The sequence below is a fragment of the Mauremys reevesii genome, linkage group 14 (genome assembly GCF_016161935.1).
Source record: "Mauremys reevesii isolate NIE-2019 linkage group 14, ASM1616193v1, whole genome shotgun sequence".
NCBI lineage: Eukaryota > Metazoa > Chordata > Testudines > Geoemydidae > Mauremys > Mauremys reevesii.
Genome location: NC_052636.1, coordinates 14,368,932 through 14,387,392, shown reverse-complemented (window position 1 = coordinate 14,387,392; position 18,461 = coordinate 14,368,932). Strand labels below are relative to the sequence as shown.

Here is an 18,461-nt window from a genome sequence, read left to right as displayed (position 1 = left end):
AAACTGAGGCATAGATGCCAAGCAGGAAACACGCGGGCCCTGTCGCTTGTGAACCAACTGGGCACTGACCCCAGGCAGACTCGGGCCTCTGGCGGCGGCTTCCCCACCACTCACTCAACCCCACCCCCATCCCAAAGCCAGGAAGAGAACCCAGGAGTCCTGGCTCCCAGCCCCCCCTGCTCTGACCCACCAGCCCCCACTCCCCTCCCAGAGCCGGGAGAGGCCCCACTCCTCCCAGAGCCGGGGAGAGAACCCAGGAGTCCTGGCTCCCAGTCCCCCCTGCTCTAACCCACCAGCCCCCACTCCCCTCCCAGAGCCGGGGAGAGAACCCAGGAGTCCTGGCTCCCAGACCCCCCTGTTCTGACCCACCAGCCCCCACTCCCCTCCCAGCACTGGGGCCAGAATCCTTCCATCTCCCTGCGCAAGACTCCAGCTGTTGAACATGTGGAGCGGGCTGGGGGGGGGGGGGAGCCCCGCCCCCCCCGGCGGTAAGAACTCTCCGAACACGGCACCAGTTCTGGCCTTGCTTAGCGGCTATAATTTCCCGCCCGGGTTTTCCTTCTCCCCCCCCCTCACCCCTCCGAGTCCAAGGAAAGAACCCCACAGAGAAGGGTCGTCCCTGGGGCACCTCCCCCGGGCAAAAAAAAAATCCAGCGGCTCCAGCCCGGGGAGAGGCGGAGGGAAGAACAGAACGAAAAAGGAAACGAAAAGAAAAAACGAGGTCTTTGTACAAGGCCGGGGGGGATGTAAGTGGGGGGCGGAGTCTTGTAAAACCAGACCCACCCCCCCGGCCTGTTCGGACACGTCCCGTCGTGCTGCACACCCCCTTTCTTTGTCCAGCTGCCGGATAAGCTCCGCCCTCCGAGTCAGTCCCCGCCCATTCTTGGCACCGGGGGGTCGTTTGTTGGTGGGGAATTGGGGGGGGGCAGGTGACCCCCCCCGCCCCGCTCTTCTCCAGAGTTCAGGAAACGGTGGCAGAGTCCACGTGGTGGTGGTGGTGGCAGCGGTGGGATCCGGCGGAGGTCAGGGGCCGACGCCTGAAGAAAGGAGGTGCTGACGTCACCAGAGGCGGTGCTGATGGAGGTTCCGGCTCAGCACCGACCGCACGTCCGCCGTGAACCTGGGCAGGGGAAGGGACGCGTTAGGAGAGAACCCAGGAGTCCTGGCTCCCAGCCCCCTCTCCTAATTAACTAGACCCCTTTGAGCGAGGGACCCCTAGGTACCAGCACAGAGCACAGGGACTGCGCAGAGTTTTAAGGGATCCCCCTCGCCGGCTCGCCGCCTAATAATTCACCTGTGGAACTCCTCGCCACAGGACGGCGCGACCGCCAAAAATAGAACGGGACCGGGAGGGTGGATCCGTGACCGGCTAGTAACCCAGGCGGGCGGAGCCGCGACTCCAGAGAGGAGGGGGCCCGGCAGGGAGGTGCCGCAACGATTCGGGGCTTGGCCCCACACCGGAGCGTCCGGCTCATTAAGCCTGGGCTCTGTGGCGTGGTCGGATATGGAAGCATCAGAGTCCAACCCTTCTGCCTGCGAGCGCTTGGATCTCCAGCTCAGAGCAGTGTGGGGTTTTAAGCAGAGCCAGGGAGAGGACCCAGGTGTCCTGGCTCCCAGCCCCCCTGCTCTAACCACCAGCCCCCACTCCCCTCCCAGAGCCGGGGAGAGAACCCAGGCGTCCTGGCTCCCGGCGGAGAACCCCGGCGTCCGGGCCCAGCGGGTACCTCAGGGCGTCCAGCATGGGCAGCAGGTTGAGCAGCGCCGTGTCGCTGGGGTCGCTGAACCACGACTTGATGGGGATGGCGTTGTCTAGGAGAGAGGGACAGACGGACGCCTCTTAAAGGGGCGGCGCCGGCCAACCGGGGAAGGGGAGGGGTACATCCCCCCGCCCCCCCGCAGTACCACATACCCATCTGCTGCCCCACCCCCCGTACCCCAGCAGAACCCCCGGGGGGGCGTCTCTGCCGCTCATGATCCCGCCCCCCATCCATTTGGGGGCAGCCACTTCTCTTCAGTCAGGACATTAGAGCAACTGGGAGGGGGCTGGTGGGTTAGAGCAGGGGGGGGCTGGGAGGCAGGACTCCTGGGTTCTCTCCTGGCCCCGGGAGGGGCGTGGGGGCTAGCGGGCAGCGTGGGGCTGGGAGGGCCAGCTCATACCTGGGTTCTCTCCCGGCCCTGGGAGGGGCGGGGCTAGCGGCAGAGCGCGGGGCCGGCTCGTACCCGGGTGGCTCCGGTAGGGCTCGGGGGCAGCGCGGGGCTAGCGGGCAGAGCGGGGAGGCTCGTAACCTGGGTGGCTCCGGTAGGGCTAGGGGCAGCGCGGGGCTAGCGGGCAGCTCCGGTAGGGCTAGGGGCAGCGCGGGGCTGGGGCAGCACAGGGGGCAGCGCGGGGGCGGCTCACCGGGTGGCTCCGGTAGGCGCCCGGCGAGTTGTCCAGGATGACGACACTCGACAGGTCGCTGTGCACCACCGACAGGTCCTTGATGTAGCTGCCCAGCTCCAAAGTGCAGTGCTGGGGGGGACAGGTGGGGGGGGGGTGAGTGGCTACCAACCCCTGGGGTGCCCCCAGTGCCCCAGCCCACACTCCTCCCACCCCCCGGCCCTGGCTGCCTCCCGGAGCCATGCTGGGAGATCAGGGGCAGGGGCCCCAGCAGGCAACTGGCTGCTCCCTCCCACCAGCTGAAGCCCCGCCCCCTTCCCCTTAGCTCTTCGACCCACAGCCCCGCCCCCAGCTCCCTCTAAGCTCCGCCCCAGTCCCCGGCTCCCCCAAAGCCCTGCCCCCAGACTCCCTACGCTCCGCCCCAGCCCCTCCACCCTGCTCCCCCTAGCCCCCACTCTGATTTCTCTAAGCTCCACCCCCAGCCCCCTCTGCTCTCCAAAGCCACGCCCCCAGCTCCACCCCCAGTCCCCCCTGTTCTCCAAAGCCACCCCCACCCCATCTAAGCTCCACCCCAGTCCCCTGCTCTCCAAAGCCACACCCCCACCCCATCTAAGCTCCACCTCCAGTCCCCTGCTCTCCAAAGCCACCCCCACCCCATCTAAGCTCCACCCCCAGTCCCCTCTGCTCTCCAAAGCCACGCCCCCACCCCATCTAAGCTCCACCTCCAGTCCCCTGCTCTCCAAAGCCACGCCCCACCCCATCTAAGCTCCACCCCAGTCCCCTGCTCTCCAAAGCCACGCCCCAGCTCCATCTAAGCTCCACCCCATCCTCTTTTCTCCAAAGCCACGCCCCAGCTCCATCTAAGCTCCACCCGCAGTTGCCCCCACTCTGCTCCCCAAACCCCGCCCCCCACCCCATCATCCTCCCATCTCCCGCCCCCACCTCCCCCCCCACTCACCTGCCGGTAATACCTTCTCTTGAGGATACTCCTGTTGTTGTCCAGCTTGTCGGCCACCGCGGAGCCGTAGATCTCCATGCTGGCCGTGAACACCACCAGCTCGTACCACTGGCTCACCTGGCGTGGGGGGTGGGAAGGGAGGGAGAGGAAATCAGGGCGGGATGGAGACCTCCACCTCCTCCCAGCGGGGGGGGGGGTGCCAGCCAGATACCCCCATGGGCCCCCGAGAGAGCAGGCAGGATGGCAGTGTCTTTGGGCACGCATGCATGGTCATGGCAGTCCAGTTCTACGGAGGGCAGGGGGTCTAGTGGTTAGAGCGGGGGGGCTGGGAGCCAGGACTCCTGGGTTCTCTCCCCGGCTCTGGGAGGGGAGTGGGGGCTGGTGGTTAGAGCAGGGGCGGCTGGGAGCCAGGACTCCTGGATTCTCTCCCCGGCTCTAAGAAGGGAGTAGGGGCTGGTGGGTTAGAGCAGGGGAGGTTAGGAGCCAGGACTCCTGGGTTCCATCCCTTGGCTCTGCCACCAGCCTGCTTGGGCAAGTCCCTTCCCCTCCGTGCCTCAGTTTCTTCTCCCACGCTCGGCCTAGACCGATCTCTTCGGGGGCAGGACCCATCTACCTGCGCGCTCAACACCCAGCGACAGTCTACGGCATCACTCGAAAAGCCATAATCTGCTGACTATCACCGTCCCGTTAAACCGTGCGCCCCAACGCTGCCTGAGCCGTGATGAGATTTTACTGCGGCTCTGGTCCCGAAACACATTGCGAGTCAAGAGAGGACCGGCCACAGGTGTTAGACAACCAGTCGCTGCGGCAGAGCCTGGGGGGTTCCAATCCCTCAGAGTTTGCAGCTCTGAACCCTTCAAAAGTTTACAACTGAACGTTAATACAGCTTGGAAACATCACTGTGTGTTTGCCCTTTTCCTCCCCTCGGCTCTGCTGCTGGCGGGCTGCCTACTTCCGGTTCCAAGCGAGGTGTGTGGTTAACCGGGCGGCTCCTCGCTTGGGGGTTCGCAGCTCTGTACTAAGACCTGCCGCGGCTGGGGAGGTGAGAAAGGCTGGTTCCTTGAAATCGGACTGAGCGGCGGCAACGTGCAGGGTTTCGAAGGCGGGTTTGGCTTTCTGACGCACGCCCGCCCTTTATGCTGAAAAAAAATCAACCTCTCTCCAGCTAATAAGCTCGGATGGTTGTTTTCTCTTTGACGGGATGGACATTTGAACAGCCAGACTGGGTCGGACCAAGGATCCATCCAGCCCAGGGTCCCGTCATCCGACAGGGGCCAGTGCCAGGGAATGAACAGAGCAGGGAATCATCAAGGGATCCATCCGCTGTCGCCCGTTCCCAGCTTTTGGCAAAACAGAGGCCAGGGCCACCCTCCCCGCCCAGCCTGGCTAATAGCCGTTGATGGACCTACGTGACGCAGTGCGAATGTTCTTCATGTTTTCTCTCCGTGCTGTGTGGGTGCCTCAGTTTCCCCTATGCCGTTCTCGAGCGTCTGGGGGGGGGGTGATTGTTACAGAGCCCTAGGGGGCCGGTGCGATCCCCTGGGCCCCTCCTCTGCAAAGGTGCCAACTGAAGGTGTTGGAGAACAGAGGTCAGGTGGCCTCCTGGCCCGGGAAAGAGACCAAGGCCAGAGGAGAGGCTGGAGAGTTTCAGTTTGGAGCTGGCTGGGAAAATGGAGGAGACCTCCTGGCCTCCCCCGGCCCCCCACAAGATGGACCTGACGGAGGGGGGTCCTGTTGTCTGTACCCGCAAGACCTGTCTTGGACTGTGTTCCTGACGTCTAAATAAACCTTCTGTTTCACCGCCTGGCTGAGCGTCACGGGGAATCAAGCCGGGGGTGCAGGGCCTTGTCTCCCGCAAACTCCGTGACACCCCGTCCTCCGTGAATTTATCTAGTTCATTTTTGAACCCTGTTATGGTCTTGGCCTTCACAACATCCAGCGGCGAGGAGTTCCCCGGGTTGACCGTGCGCTGTGTGAAGAAATACTCCCCTTGGTTCGCTTTCAACCGGCCGATTTCATTTGGCGACCCCTAGTTCTTGTCTTATAAGGAATACCTAACGTGTCCTCCTTGATTTTCGCCCCACCCGTCACGATTTTATCGACCTCTCTCATATCCCCCCTTCGCCGTCCCTGTTCCAAGCTGAGACATCCCAGTCTGATTAATCTCTCCTCGCACCCAGATCCCTAATCATTTCCGTTGCCCCTTTTCTGCACCTTTTCCAATCTTTTTGGAGATGGGGCGGCCGCATGTGCACGCGGCTTTCAAGACGGATTTACAGAGAAGCAATGTGACAAGCCAATTAAAAAGCTGGACAGGACAAGAGGCATCTCTCTGAGGCGGAGAATGTGCAGGGGCGTAGTTCACGCGCGGCTAGGAGAGCGTTCGGCAAGGAGCTGGGGGGGAGTTTGCACCCTGAGGGCGGGGAGCCAACGAGCCGGGCGTGGTCCGTTCCCACCGCAAAGCCGCAAGAGGCAGCCGGGGCTGGAGAATTACGGGGACACATGCCCCCGTCCCCAATCCCAGGGGCGGAGCTCTGTACACAAGTACCGCCCCCATCCCGCCTGGCTCCAGTCACAACCAACTCCCTCTCTGTCGGAGAGGCTGGAGCACAGGAGCACTTTTGCTGCGGAGGGGAAACTGAGGCACGGTGTGTTTAGACACAGACGCTGCCCTAATGGATCAAACCAACGGTCCGTCTAGCCCCGTATCCTGTCCCAGAGCTTCAGGGGGAGCGTACAGACCAGGGCAACGGGAGCGATTCCCTCCTATCCCTTGGCTAACAGCTACTAAGGTCTCCCGGCTCTGGGAGGGGAGTGGGGGCTGGTGGTCAGAGCAGTGGGGGTTGGGAGCCAGGACACCTGGGTTCTCTCCCCGGCTCAGGGAGGGGAGTGGAGGCTGGTGGGTTAGAGCAGGGGGAGCTGGGATCCAGGACTCCTGGGTTCTCTCCCCGGCTCTGGGAGGGGAGTGGGGGCTGGTGGTCAGACCAGTGGGGGTTGGGAGCCAGGACACCTGGGTTCTCTCCCCGGCTCTGGGAGGGGAGCGGGGGCTGGTGGGTCAGAGCAGGTGGGCTGGGAGCCAGGACTCCTGGGTTCTCTCCCCGGCTCTGGGAGTGGAGTGGGGGCTGGTGGGTCAGAGCAGGGGGCCGGGAGCCAGGACTCCTGGGTTCTCTCCCGGCTCTGGGAGGAGTGGGGGCTGGTGGGTCAGAGCAGGGGGCGGGGAGCCAGGACTCCTGGGTTCTCCCCAGGCTCTGGGAGGAGTGGGGCTGGTGGGTCAGAGCAGGGGGCTGGGAGCCAGGACTCCTGGGTTCTCTCCCACGGGCTCGGGGAGGGGAGTGGGGCTGGTGGGTCAGAGCAGGGGGCTGGGAGCCAGGACTCCTGGGTTCTCTCCCGGCTCTGGGAGGAGTGGGGCTGGTGGGTCAGAGCAGGGGCTGGGAGCCAGGACTCCTGGGTTCTCTCCCTGGCTCTGGGAGGGCAGTGGGGGCTGGTGGGTTAGAGCGGGGGGGCCGGGAGCCAGGACTCCTGGGTTCTCCCCCCAGCTCTGGGAGGGGAGTGGGGGCTGGTGGGTTAGAGCGGGGGGGCCGGGAGCCAGGACTCCTGGGTTCTCTCCCTGGCTCTGTAGTCAAGCAGGTTGAGGCGGAGGGAGGCAGCGGCAGATCCGGGAACTGAGTCAGGCCTCTGCAGCGGGGTGTGGCGCCAGCCGCATTTCATCGGGGGGGTGTGGAGAATAGCAGGGCGGCTGGGGAGCAGATGGGGGGTATCCCCTGCACGGTCCGGGCCGAGGTGGGTTCGGATACAGGACCCCCACCCCGGAAGAAAGCAGGACAGGACGGGGGGGGGCCCCCCCCACTTACCACTTCTAGGAAAAAATCCACGTGCGGCCTTTTATGTACAAAAAAGCGGACGGGGTGTTTGTCTATCACAACCTGGAGACCGGAGAGGAGACGGGTAAAGCAGGGGGCTGGACACCCCCCCCCACTGCCCCTCTGGGCCAGAGTTACCCCTGGAGGGGACAGGCCCCTGCCCCATTCCCCGCCCCCCGAGCCAGCCAGTCCCCGCCCTGGGGCCGGGGGGGAGCCGGCGCCCCCCAGAGGGGACAGGCCCCTGCCCCATTCCCCGCCCCCCTGAGCCAGCCAGTCCCCGCCCTGGGGCCGGGTGGGAGCTGGCGCCCCCTAGAGGGGACAGGCCACTGCCCCATTCCCGCCCCTGAGCCAGCCAGTCCCTGCCCTGGGGCCGGGTGGGAGCCGGCGCCCCCTCGAGGGGACAGGCCCCTGCCCCATTCCCCGCCCCCCTGAGCCAGCCAGTCCCCGCCCTGGGGCCGGGGAGCTGGCGCCCCAGAGGACAGGCCCTGCCCCATTCCCGCCCCTGAGCCAGCCAGTCCCGCCTGGGGCCGGGTGGGAGCCTGCGCCCCAGAGGACAGGCCCCTGCCCCATTCCCGCCCCTGAGCCAGCCAGTCCCTGCCCTGGGGCCGGGTGGGAGCCGCGCCCAGAGGGGACAGGCCCTGCCCCATTCCCGCCCCTGAGCCAGCCAGTCCCTGCCCTGGGGCCGGGTGGGAGCCGGCGCCCCCCAGAGCGGACAGGCCCTGCCCCATTCCCGCCCCTGAGCCAGCCAGTCCCGCCCTGAGGCCGGGGAGCTGGCGCCCCAGAGGACAGGCCCCTGCCCCATTCCCGCCCCTGAGCCAGCCAGTCCCGCCCTGGGGCCGGGAGCCGCGCCCCAGAGGACAGGCCCTGCCCCACTCCCGCCCCTGAGCCAGCCACCCCGCCCTGGGGCCGGGTGAGCGCCCCAGAGGACAGGCCCCTGCCCCATTCCCGCCCCTGAGCCAGCCAATCCGCGCCTGGGGCCGGGTGGGAGCCGGCGCCCAGAGGGGACAGGCCCTGCCCCATTCCCGCCCCTGAGCCAGCCAGTCCCGCCCTGGGGCCGGGTGGGAGCCGGCGCCCCAGAGGGGACAGGCCCCTGCCCCATTCCCGCCCCTGAGCCAGCCAGGCCCGCCCTGGGCCGGGTGGGAGCCGGCGCCCCAGAGGACAGGCCCTGCCCCATTCCCTGCCCCCTGAGCCAGCCAGTCCCGCCCTGGGGCCGGGTGGGAGCTGGCGCACCCCAGAGGACAGGGCCCTGCCCCATTCCCGCCCTGAGCCAGCCAGTGCCCGCCCTGGGGCCGGGTGGGAGCCGGCGCCCCCCAGAGGGGACAGGCCCCGGCCCCCATCCCCGCCCCCCTGCGCCCGCCCGTGCCCGCCCGGGGGCCGGGTGGGAGCCGCGCCCCAGAGGGGACAGGCCCCTGCCCCATTCCCGCCCCTGAGCCAGCCAGTCCCGCCCTGGGGCCGGGTGGAGCCGGCGCCCCAGAGGACAGCCCCCTGCCCCATTCCCCGCCCCCCTGCGCCAGCCAGGCCCCGCCCTGGGGCCGGGTGGGAGCCGGCGCCCCCCAGCGGGGACAGGCCCCTGCCCCAGTCCCCGCCCCCCTGAGCCAGCCAGGCCCCGCCCTGGGGCCGGGTGGGAGCCGGCGCCCCCCAGAGGGGACAGGCCCCACCCCCATTCCCCGCCCCCCTGAGCCAGCCAGTGCCCGCCCTGGGGCCGGGTGGGAGCCGGCGCCCCCCAGAGGGGACAGGCCCCTGCCCCATTCCCCGCCCCCCTGAGCCAGCCAGTCCCCGCCCTGGGGCCGGGGGGGAGCCGGCACCCCCCAGAGGGGACAGGCCCCTGCCCCATTCCCCGCCCCCCTGAGCCAGCCAGTCCCCGCCCTGGGGCCGGGGGGGAGCCGGCGCCCCCCAGAGGGGACAGGCCCCTGCCCCATTCCCCGCCCCCGAGCCAGCCAGTCCCCGCCCTGGGGCCGGGTGGGAGCCGGCGCCCCCCAGAGGGGACAGGCCCTAGACAGCGTATAATCCCCACACAAAGGCAGTTCCCCTTCTCTCTGTCCTCTCCCCATGGGGAGCTAAGCTGGTGAAGGATGTGGCCGAGGCTGGGGGGTGAGTGTAGGACCTACACAATTTACCTGGGGGTTGCAGAGTTCTGGAGGGCAGAAACCCCCCCACACACACACACCCAGATTTCCCCCCTCCCGCCCATTCACTCCTCGGTGCCCAGCCCCTGTCTCACCTTGAGGATGAAGTCGGGAGGGGTCCCGGGCCGCACCGTGGGGCGCATCACCCCGTCGTGGTGGGAGTGGATCAACGTCTCGTCCAGGTCCAGCACCAGGACCTTCCGCTTCACCTGGTCTGGGGGGGGACACGGGGAGCCGTCAGACGCAGCCCCCCCCAAACCCCTGCCCCCGCCCCAATCCAAGTCAGCCCTGAGTAACCGGCATCCAGCCCCACACCCCGCATGCTGCCCCGGGGCAGGGACGCCCCGTCGGATCTCCCTGCTGGATGGTTCAAATGCAACCTCCACCCCTTTGCTGCTCCTGAGGAGACACCCCCTCTCAACCCAGAAAATCTGGGGAGTCCCTTCTGCTCCCCAGCTCTGGGAGGGGAGTGGGGGCTGGGAGCCAGGACTCCTGGGTTCTCTCCCCGGCTCTGGGAGGGGAGTGGGGGCTGCCGGGTTAGAGCAGGGGGGCTGGGAGCCAGGACTCCTGGGTTCTCTCCCCGGCTCAGGGAGGGGAGTGGGGGCTGGTGGTTAGAGCAGGGGGGGCTGGGAGCCAGGACTCCTGGATTCTCTCCCCAGCTCTGGGAGGAGGGGGCTGGTGGGTTAGAGCAGGGGGCTGGGAGCCAGGACTCCTGGGTTCTCTCCCGGCTCTGGGAGGAGGGGCCTGGTGGTTAGAGCAGGGGGGGCTGGGAGCCAGGACTCCTGGGTTCTCTCCCCGGCTCTGGGAGGGCAGTGGGGGCTGGTGGTTAGAGCAGGGGGGGCTGGGAGCCAGGACTCCTGGGTTCTCTCCCCGGCTCTGGGAGCGGAGGGGGGGGCTGGTGGTTAGAGCAGGGGGGCTGGGAGCCAGGACTCCTGGGTTCTCTCCCCGGCTCTGGGAGGGGAGTGGGGGCTGGTGGTTAGAGCAGGGGGGGCTGGGAGCCAGGACTCCTGGGTTCTCTCCCCAGCTCTGGGAGGGGAGCAGGGTCGAGTGGTGAGATTGGGGGTGGGGGGGCTGGGAGCCGGAGGGGGGATATACTTACTGAGCCGGTTGCGTGCAGCCGGGGAGAGAGGGAGCACGTCATAGCGCACCGTCTGGTACTGGATCACCTGCCGCGGGAGCAGAGCGGGACGGGCTGTCATAGCCGGGAAAGTCCAGCTCCTAAACTGCCCCCACCCACCCAAACCCAACCCACCCTCCTACTTGAGGCACCCCCCTGTTATCCCTCCATTTCTTCCCCCTCCTTCATTCGTTCCACACGCTCTGTGCCCCGCCATGCCAGGGGCTCGGTGTCACCCCCCCGCACACACCCCATAATGGGGTAGAGTGGGGGGGCCTGGAGCCAGGACTCCTGGGTTCTCTCCCTGGCTCTGGGAGGGGAGTGGGGGCTGGTGGTTAGAGCAGGGGAGAGAACCCGGGGAGAGAACCCAGGAGTCCTGGCTCCCAGTCCCCCCTGCTATGACCCACCACCTCCCACTCCCCTCCCAGAGCTGGGGAGAGAACCCAGGAGTCCTGGCTCCCAGCCCACCCTGCTCTAACCCACCAGACCCCCTCCCCCCCCGCCATGCCTTTTTAACCCCCTGCCCTATCACATACCATGGCACCTGCCTGCACTGGAGAAGCCCGGATTAGCTTTGCCACAGGCCAACCCCCTGCTTCACACCCCCCCCCCCGCTCTATTTTAACCATCCACCTGCTTCCCCGCCTCAAACCGCGCCCGGGTCACAGGCCCCCGGCACCTGTCGTCCCCTTGGCAAGGGCACGGATCTGGCGCCGGCCACCCGGGCCAGCCGCCAGGGCCTCCTCCCAGGATCAGCTTCCCAGGCGGTTCACCCCGGCTGATCCGATCCGGCGACCTCAGAGAAGGCGGCCGATCGGGAACCCTCGGGGGAGGGAAACGGGGGTGGGGGGGTCCCAAGGACGCCCCCCGCCCACAGCACAATCCCAGCCCAGCTCCTCTCGGATTGGGCTCCGGTGCCGGGCTGGGGGGAATGCCAGGGCTTCCTTGCCCCCCCATCTCGCTCCCAGCAGCTGGAGAACTGCCGGCAACTGACCCACCAGGAGCATCCGCGGAGATTTGATTGTGGGCTCTAGGGGGCGCCAGCTCTGATCGACAACGGGCGGAGACGGGGGGGGTCCCCCTCCCTAGCGCCCCGCCCAGAGGGGCCCCCCCAAATCAATCCGTGTAGCTCCCCGGGAGTCCACGCTGCCCGACCCCGCCGGAGATACCACCTCCCAGGATGCTCTGCGAGCCCGGTGCATTGTGGGAGAGCGCGGCTGTCCGAGGTGCGCATGCCTGGGGAATTATGGGAAGGCGCTGGAGGCCTGGCAGGGGGGGTTAGCGGCTCGGGGGAAAACACAACAATTCCCGGCCGAGCCAGCGCCGGGAGTGAGGGGGACGGGGGGAAAATCAGCCCCCAACCTGCGCCTGGCCCACCCCAGGAGGAGGATCAGCGGCCAGGCCCTCGCAGCCACCGGGCCGGCCCCGGGCACACGGCACGGGCAGCGGCCTGCCCATCACCTGCCCAGAGGAGGCGTCTGGGGCTGGCGCCGGGCAGTATTTTAACTGGTATGCCACCCCGTCCCGGGGTCGGGGCCCGGACGCCTGGGTCCCAACTCCCCGTCCCGGGGTCGGGGCCCGGACGCCTGGGTCCCAACTCCCCGTCCCGGGGTCGGGGCCCGGACGCCTGGGTCCCAACTCCCCGTCCCGGGGTCGGGGCCCGGAGGCCTGGGTCCCAACTCCCCGTCCCGGGGTCGGGGCCCGGAGGCCTGGGTCCCAACTCCCCGTCCCGGGGTCGGGGCCCGGACGCCTGGGTCCCAACTCCCCGTCCCGGGGTCGGGGCCCGGACGCCTGGGTCCCAACTCCCCGTCCCGGGGTCGGGGCCCGGACGCCTGGGTCCCTTTCTTACCTCACTCCACCCCAGACGGTGCCAGGACGCCTGGGTCCCATCCCATCTCACACACCCCAGATGGCGCCAGGACGCCTGGGTCCCAACTCCCCACTCACCCCTAGACGGCACCAGGACGCCTGGGTCCCAACTCCCCACTCACTCCTAGATGGCACCAGGACGCCTGGGTCCCAACTCCCCACTCACCCCTGGACGGCACCAGGACGCCTGGGTCCCAACTCCCCACTCACTCCTAGATGGCACCAGGACGCCTGGGTCCCATCCCATCACACACACCCCAGACTTCGCCAGGACGCCTGGGTCCCAACTCCCCACTCATCCCCAGACGGCAGAGAAACGCAGACAGAATCTCACCTCCGTAACGCTGCCGACACCACACAAGCAACGCGGCACAGCTAGGCTAAGAGACAAGGGGGGGGGAGGCCAGGACGCCTGGGTTCTGTTCTCAGCACCCTGGGTGACCTCGGGCACGGCCCCGTTCCGTGCCTCAGTTTCCCCATCCCTAAGCATCCCGCCCGGCTTTGGAAAGCGCCGTGAAATCTCCGGTGTCCCGTAAATCCACAAGAAACTGACCCTGCTGTCTGAGGGCCTCCTGATCCGAGGTTGGTCGCCTATTTTACGGACAGACTCTCTAAGCCTCAGTTTCCCTAAAGGCTTGAACCTCAGCCGCGTCGATCCTAGGCTAACCACTGGGATCGGGGCCTCAGCCCCCCCTGACTGAGATCGGGGGGGCCCCCTCCAGTATTCCTTAGCTTCCCCCGCCCAGGATAAGGCCCCTCACCAGGCCCTGCCCCGAGGAACTTCCGATCTAACGTCCGAGGAGCATTTATCCCCGGTTTCAAGACAGGGAAACTGAGGCACGGCAAAGCCATTTTCCCAAGATGCCACAGGGAGGCACATGAGCTGGATCCGGACACCCCGGAGTCCGGATCCTTTCAAAGGGTCCTTTCCAGGATTATAAGGGGCTGCTCTGATCCCCTCTGAGGTCTTCCACCCGGGGCTTCGAAAGTCAGGGTGAAAATACTCGACACAGAGAACGGACGAGGACATTTCCTGCCCCTTTAAACCTGGCAGAATTTGACAGAGACGGGGGGGGGTTGTTCACTTCATTTCTTGTGTTAAACTACAGGGACAGAGGGGCTAGTGGTTAGAACGGCGGGGGCTGGGAGCCAGGACGCCTGGGTTCTCTCCCCGGCTCCGGGAGGGGAGTGGGGGCTGGTGGGTTAGAGCAGGGGGGGCTGGGATCCCGGACTCCTGGGTTCTCTCCCCGGCTCCGGGAGGGGAGTGGGGGCTGGTGGGTTAGAGCAGGCGGGGCTGGGATCCCGGACGCCTGGGTTCTCTCCCCGGCTCCAGGAGGGGAGTGGGGGCTGGTGGGTTAGAGCAGGGGGGGGCTGGGATCCCGGACGCCTGGGTTCTCTCCCCAGCTCCGGGAGGGGAGTGGGGGCTGGTGGGTCAGAGCGGGGGGAGGCTGGGATCCCGGACTCCTGGGTTCTCTCCCCGGCTCCGGGAGGGGAGTGGGGGCTGGTGGCTTAGAGCAGGGGGGGCTGGGATCCCGGACGCCTGGGTTCTCTCCCCAGCTCTGAGAGGGAAGCGAGGGCTAATGGATTAGAGCGGGGGAGACTGGGAGTCAGAACTCCGGGATTCTAGCCCTGATGGCCTCCCAAGTCCCTTGCCGACCCGTGACTCAGTTCCCCCGTCTGACAAAGGGGGAGGATCCTGATCTACCTCCCAGGGGGTTGCGGGAGGAGGTTTTCACCACCCGGTGAGGCAGGGAAGTTACCAGTACATTTCATGGGCAGGTCCCTTCCCCCTTCGCCCAGAAACTACCCGCTTTTGTGGTGGGTCAACCGGCTTTCTGGGCTGCCGGATCTTTGCGCCAACGGACGAGCCGGACGTCGCCTGCCTGCCAACGCACCAGGCCCCCTTGACTGGCTCCAAGCAGCCGGGTTAAACGCCGGTTTCCAGAATAGATTTGGGGTGGCCCCTTTTCAACCTGTTCACCCCTGGATCCCCCCAGGACTTAGGGGCAGCAGGTAGCTTACCCCCCGCCACCCCTCCGACACACACACATTCACCAGGCAGCTAAGGACACTCAGCCAGCATAATGATCCCCCCTCCCAGCTGCCCCACAAGACTGCTCCACGGGGCCAGTCACCCCCAGAACCCCCTTCCCTAGCTCCCCTCCTACCTCCACCTGCCCTGGGGTGCCAGCCCCCCAGACCCCCCTGTGCCCCCTCCCTTGGCTGCTTTTTTCCCTCCCCCCGAGTCCTTGTTCCATTGCCCCAGATGAGCCCCCCCAGATACCCCACACCAGCCACGCAGGTGCCATCCCAGATCCTGCCCAGACACTCCCACCAGATCCCCGCTGTCCCCGATCCCCCCAGCTTCTCCCACAATCAGCCCCAGTGGCCCTCCCAGTCTCCCGGACTCCCCAGTCAGCCTCCCAATTGTCCTCCCAGATCCTCTCCAGCCCCCCACATACCAGCACCCCCCATCTCCCCAAGTCACCCCCCAGTGGCCCCTAACCACTCCACCAGAGCTCCCCCCACACCAGCCCCCCAATGGTCCCCCCAGCCCTTCCACCCATGGTCTTCCCAGATCTCCCTGCACCCCCGCCCCCCAGAACCTCCCACAATCGGCCCCAGGTGCCCTCCTAATCCCCCCAGATCCCCCTAGCTGCCTTCCCAGTACCCCTGGATACCCCAATGGGCCCCAAGATCCCATACACCAGCCCCCCACTTCCCCTCTAGTTCCCCCTAACCCAGTTCCCCAGGTGCCCCCCTGGGTCCCACTCCCCACTTCCCTCCCCAAGTCCAACAGCCGCCCCGCGACCCCAATGCCCCCAGGCCCTGCCCCTGGATCCCCGCAGCCCTGTTTCCCAGTTGCCCCTGGGTCCCCACAGGTCCAACCCCTGCCCCTCTACCCTGTTGCCCCCAGCCTGCACTCCTGGGTCGCCCCAGCCATGCTCCCCACCGAGGTCCCGCTCCTTGGATCCCCGACCCTGATCCCCAGCTGCCCCCAAGGTCCCCTCCACCCCAGGTCCCGCTCACCGGGTCCAACCAGAGCCCCACTCCTGTTGCCCCCAGGATCCTCCCCTCAGCCATGCCCCCAGGTCCTGCTTCCTGGATCCCCAGGCCCCTCTCCCCAGCTGTCCCTGAGGTCCCCTCCACCCCACCGGGTCCAACCCCTGCCCCACACTCCAGTTCTCCCTTGGGTCCCCCCCCAGCCAGGCCCACCCTGTACATCCTGCTACAATATTGCCCCCCCCCAGCCCCCGCTCCCTGGGTCTCCCCCCACAATGAGATCCTGCTACCCCACTCAGCCCCTGCACCCCAGTTGCCCCCGGTCATGCCCCCCTCTCCTCCTGCAATGTGTTGCTCTCCAGGGATCCTCCCAGGCGGTTCACCCCGGCTGATCCGATCCCGCGACCTCCCAGCCCCCGCTCCCAGGACTCCCAAAATCTCCCCCCTCCCAGCCCCCGATCCCTGGGTCTCTCCCCAAAGGCCTCACACCCTGGATCCCCACCCCAGCTGCCTCCCAGGTCCCCTCCCCGACCCGCCTCGCTCCCGGCTCCCCTCCAGCCCCTGATCCCTGAGTCTCTCCCCCCCCAGGCCTCACACCCCAGCCCCGCCCCGCTCCCCCCCAGCTTCCTCCCAGCCCCCGATTCCTGGGTCTCTCCCCCCCCACAAGGCCTCACACCCCAGCCCTCCCCCGCCCCCCCCACCCCTGGGTCTCTCCCCCAAGCCTCACACCCCAGCCCCACCCCGCTCCCCCAGGTCCCTCCCAGCCCCTGATCCCTGGGTCTCTCCCCAGGCCTCACACCCCAGCCCGCCCCGCTCCCCCAGCTCCTATCCTGGGTCTCTCCCCCCAAGGCCTCACACCCCAGGCCCCAGCTCCCCCCACCCCCGATCCTGGGTCTCTCCCAGGCCTCACACCCCAGCCCCGCTCCCCAGCTCCCTATCCTGGGTCTCTCCCCACAAGGCCTCACACCCCAGCCCTCCCCGCCCCCCACCCCAATCCCTGGGTCTCTCCCCACAGGCCTCACACCCCAGCCCCACGCTCCCCCAGGTCCCTCACAGCCCCGATCCCTGGGTCTTTCCCCCACAAGGCCTCACACCCCAGGCCCCAGCTCCCCACCCCTGACCCTGGGTCTCTTCCCCACAAGGCCTCACACCCCAGCCCCCGGCTCCCCACCCCACCCCCGATCCCTGGGTCTCTGCCCCCAGCCCCGCCCCGCTCCCCTCAGCTCCTCCCAGCCCCGCCCCCGGCTCCCCCCACCCCCGATCCTGGGTCTCTCCCCGCCCGCAAGGCCTCACAGCCCAGCCCTCCCCTGTCCCCCGGCTCCCCCGATCCCCGGGTCTCTCCCCCACAAGGCCTCACACCCCAGCCCCCGGCTCCCCACCCCACCCCCGATCCTGGGTCTCCCCCACAAGGCCTCACACCCCAGCCCTCCCCCGCCCCCCGATCCCTGCCCCCCCCCGGGCCCGGCACGCACGGTGCGGACCTGCCGCCGCAGCAGGGAGAGCAGGACGCGCCAGAGCTTGGTGGCGAAGGCCACGAAGCTGCGCAGGCCGAGCAGGCACTGGGTCCGCATCATCCCGGCCCCGCCGCCGCCGCCGCCCCCGGCCCAGCTCCGCCAGCTTCGCGCCCGGGCCGGGCCGCGGGGGGGGGGGCGCGCGGCCCCCCGGGCGGGAGGGGGGGGAAGGGCCCGATCCGGGGGCGGGGGGAGGGGGAGGGGCCGAGCTCGGGGAGCCCCGGGGGCGGGGGCCGGGGGAGGTCGCGGGGGGGGGGGTCGGTCTCGCGCCTGGGCTCCGGTCGGGCTCCGCCGCCGCCGCCGCCCCCCGCCGCCGCCGGCGGGTTCGTTTCCGGTCCAACCACTTCCGGGTGAGGGGTCGCGGAGGCGCTTGCGCGCGCGCGCGCGCAGGCGGACGCGCCTGGAGGGGACGGATGGGGGGGAACGCGCGCGCGCTCGTGCGCGTGCGCCAAAGAAGGCCCGGCCCGCGCTGGCCGCTGGCCTCGAGCGGTTGCGCATGCGCCAAACGAGCTGGAAGCAAGAGAGCAGGGGCGGGGGGGAGAAGGAAGTGGGAAGCGGCCTGGGAGGCGGGTGGGAGGAGCCAGGGGGAAGGGGGCGGGGCTTAAAGGGAAAGCGGTGACTGGATGCTGAAGGAGGAAGTGGGAGGGGCCTGAGGCAAAGGGGTGGGGCCAGAAAGGGCAGTTGGGACTGGCCCCCCCCCAAAAAAGGGGGCAAGGCCTGAAGGGGAAGGGCTGGGGGGGGGAATGGGTGGGGCCATCAGAAAAGGGCGTGGTCTGTGGGAATATAAAGTGGGTGGGGCTAAAAAGGGGGCAGGGCTTAAGACGAGGGGAGGTGGGGTTAAAGGGAGGGGCCAGGACTGTGGGTGGGGCCATCAGAAAGGGGCGTGGCCTGGAGATGGGCAAAAGTGGGAGGGGCCATATAAAGAGGGGGGGGCCAGCCACCACAGTTGGGAATGGCAAAAGGGGCGGGGCTTGAAGGGGACCAGTGTGGGAGGGGCATCAGAAAGAGGTAGGGGGCCGCAGCCCTGAGACAGTAGGGGGAATCATCAAAAAGGGGCGTGGTCAATGGAGGCAGTGGGTGGGGCCAGAGAAAAGGGGTGTGGCCAGACAGCCAGTGGATCCCTCAGAAAGGGGTGTGGTCGAGGGAGTCAGTAGATGGGGCCAGTGAAAGGGGGAGGGGCCAGAGACAGGAGTGGGGCCAGCAAAAGGAGCTGGGGCAAGTGGGTGGGGCCACCAGAAAGGGATGTGGTCAAGGGAGTGGGTGGGGCCAGAGAAAAGGGGTGGAGCCAAGTAGGTGGGGCCATCAGAAAGAGGCGGAGTCAGAGGGAGGCAAGGGCAGAGGGGCCAGGAGAGAGCGCGAGTGGGACACGCAGAAAGAGGCAAAAAAGAGATATTGGGGTCGGCAAAGGGCAACACAAATGATTCGGGGTATGGAACGGCTGCCGTGTGAGGCGGGATGAATGAGACCGGGACTTTTCAGCTTGGAAAAGAGGCGACTAAGGGGGCGGGGGGGGGAATACGGCAGCGGTCTGTGAAATCATGCCTGGGGTGGAGAAAGTAAATCGGGACGTGTTCTTTCCGCCTCACCGTACAAGAACAAGGGGCCACCCAATGACACCACCAGGCAGCAGGTTGAAAACA

The 18,461-nt window shown here is 67.7% G+C and overlaps 1 protein-coding gene across 4 annotated transcripts; it reads right to left on the bottom strand.

Annotated features, from left to right (window-relative positions):
- Positions 1-403: 403 nt before the first annotated feature.
- Positions 404-16,940, bottom strand: CTDNEP1 (CTD nuclear envelope phosphatase 1). Of its 4 annotated transcripts, none has more exons than XR_005588042.1 (8): positions 16,783-16,940; positions 10,421-10,487; positions 9,417-9,535; positions 7,187-7,258; positions 3,349-3,452; positions 2,399-2,509; positions 1,672-1,810; positions 404-1,120 (listed from the first exon to the last, which is right to left on the bottom strand). XR_005588042.1 is itself a non-coding variant. In XM_039499568.1 (8 exons), exons 1-7 carry the CDS (start codon positions 16,882-16,884, stop codon positions 1,726-1,728), a joined length of 660 nt encoding a protein of 219 aa, XP_039355502.1. In that variant the 5' UTR covers positions 16,885-16,938; the 3' UTR covers positions 409-1,120; position 1,725. The 4 variants fall into 4 exon arrangements, 3 of the variants coding, with proteins under 3 accessions (XP_039355502.1, XP_039355500.1, XP_039355501.1); XM_039499568.1 differs by having other exon boundaries at positions 409-1,120; positions 1,725-1,810; positions 16,783-16,938; XM_039499566.1 differs by having other exon boundaries at positions 411-1,120; positions 3,336-3,452; positions 16,783-16,938.
- Positions 16,941-18,461: the final 1,521 nt, after the last annotated feature.

Bases quoted from the DNA above. Each gene is read 5' to 3' on its own strand.
- CTDNEP1 (XM_039499566.1), bottom strand. From the start codon at position 16,884: ATGATGCGGACCCAGTGCCTGCTCGGCCTGCGCAGCTTCGTGGCCTTC. The intron at 7,259-9,416 runs GTGAGACAGGGG...TCCGGTCTCCAG, and splicing joins CTCCCGACTTCATCCTCAAG to GTTGTGATAGACAAACACCC. The intron at 1,811-2,398 runs GTGAGCCGCCCC...CCCTCTCTCCTA, and splicing joins GCGCCTACCGGAGCCACCCG to GACAACGCCATCCCCATCAA.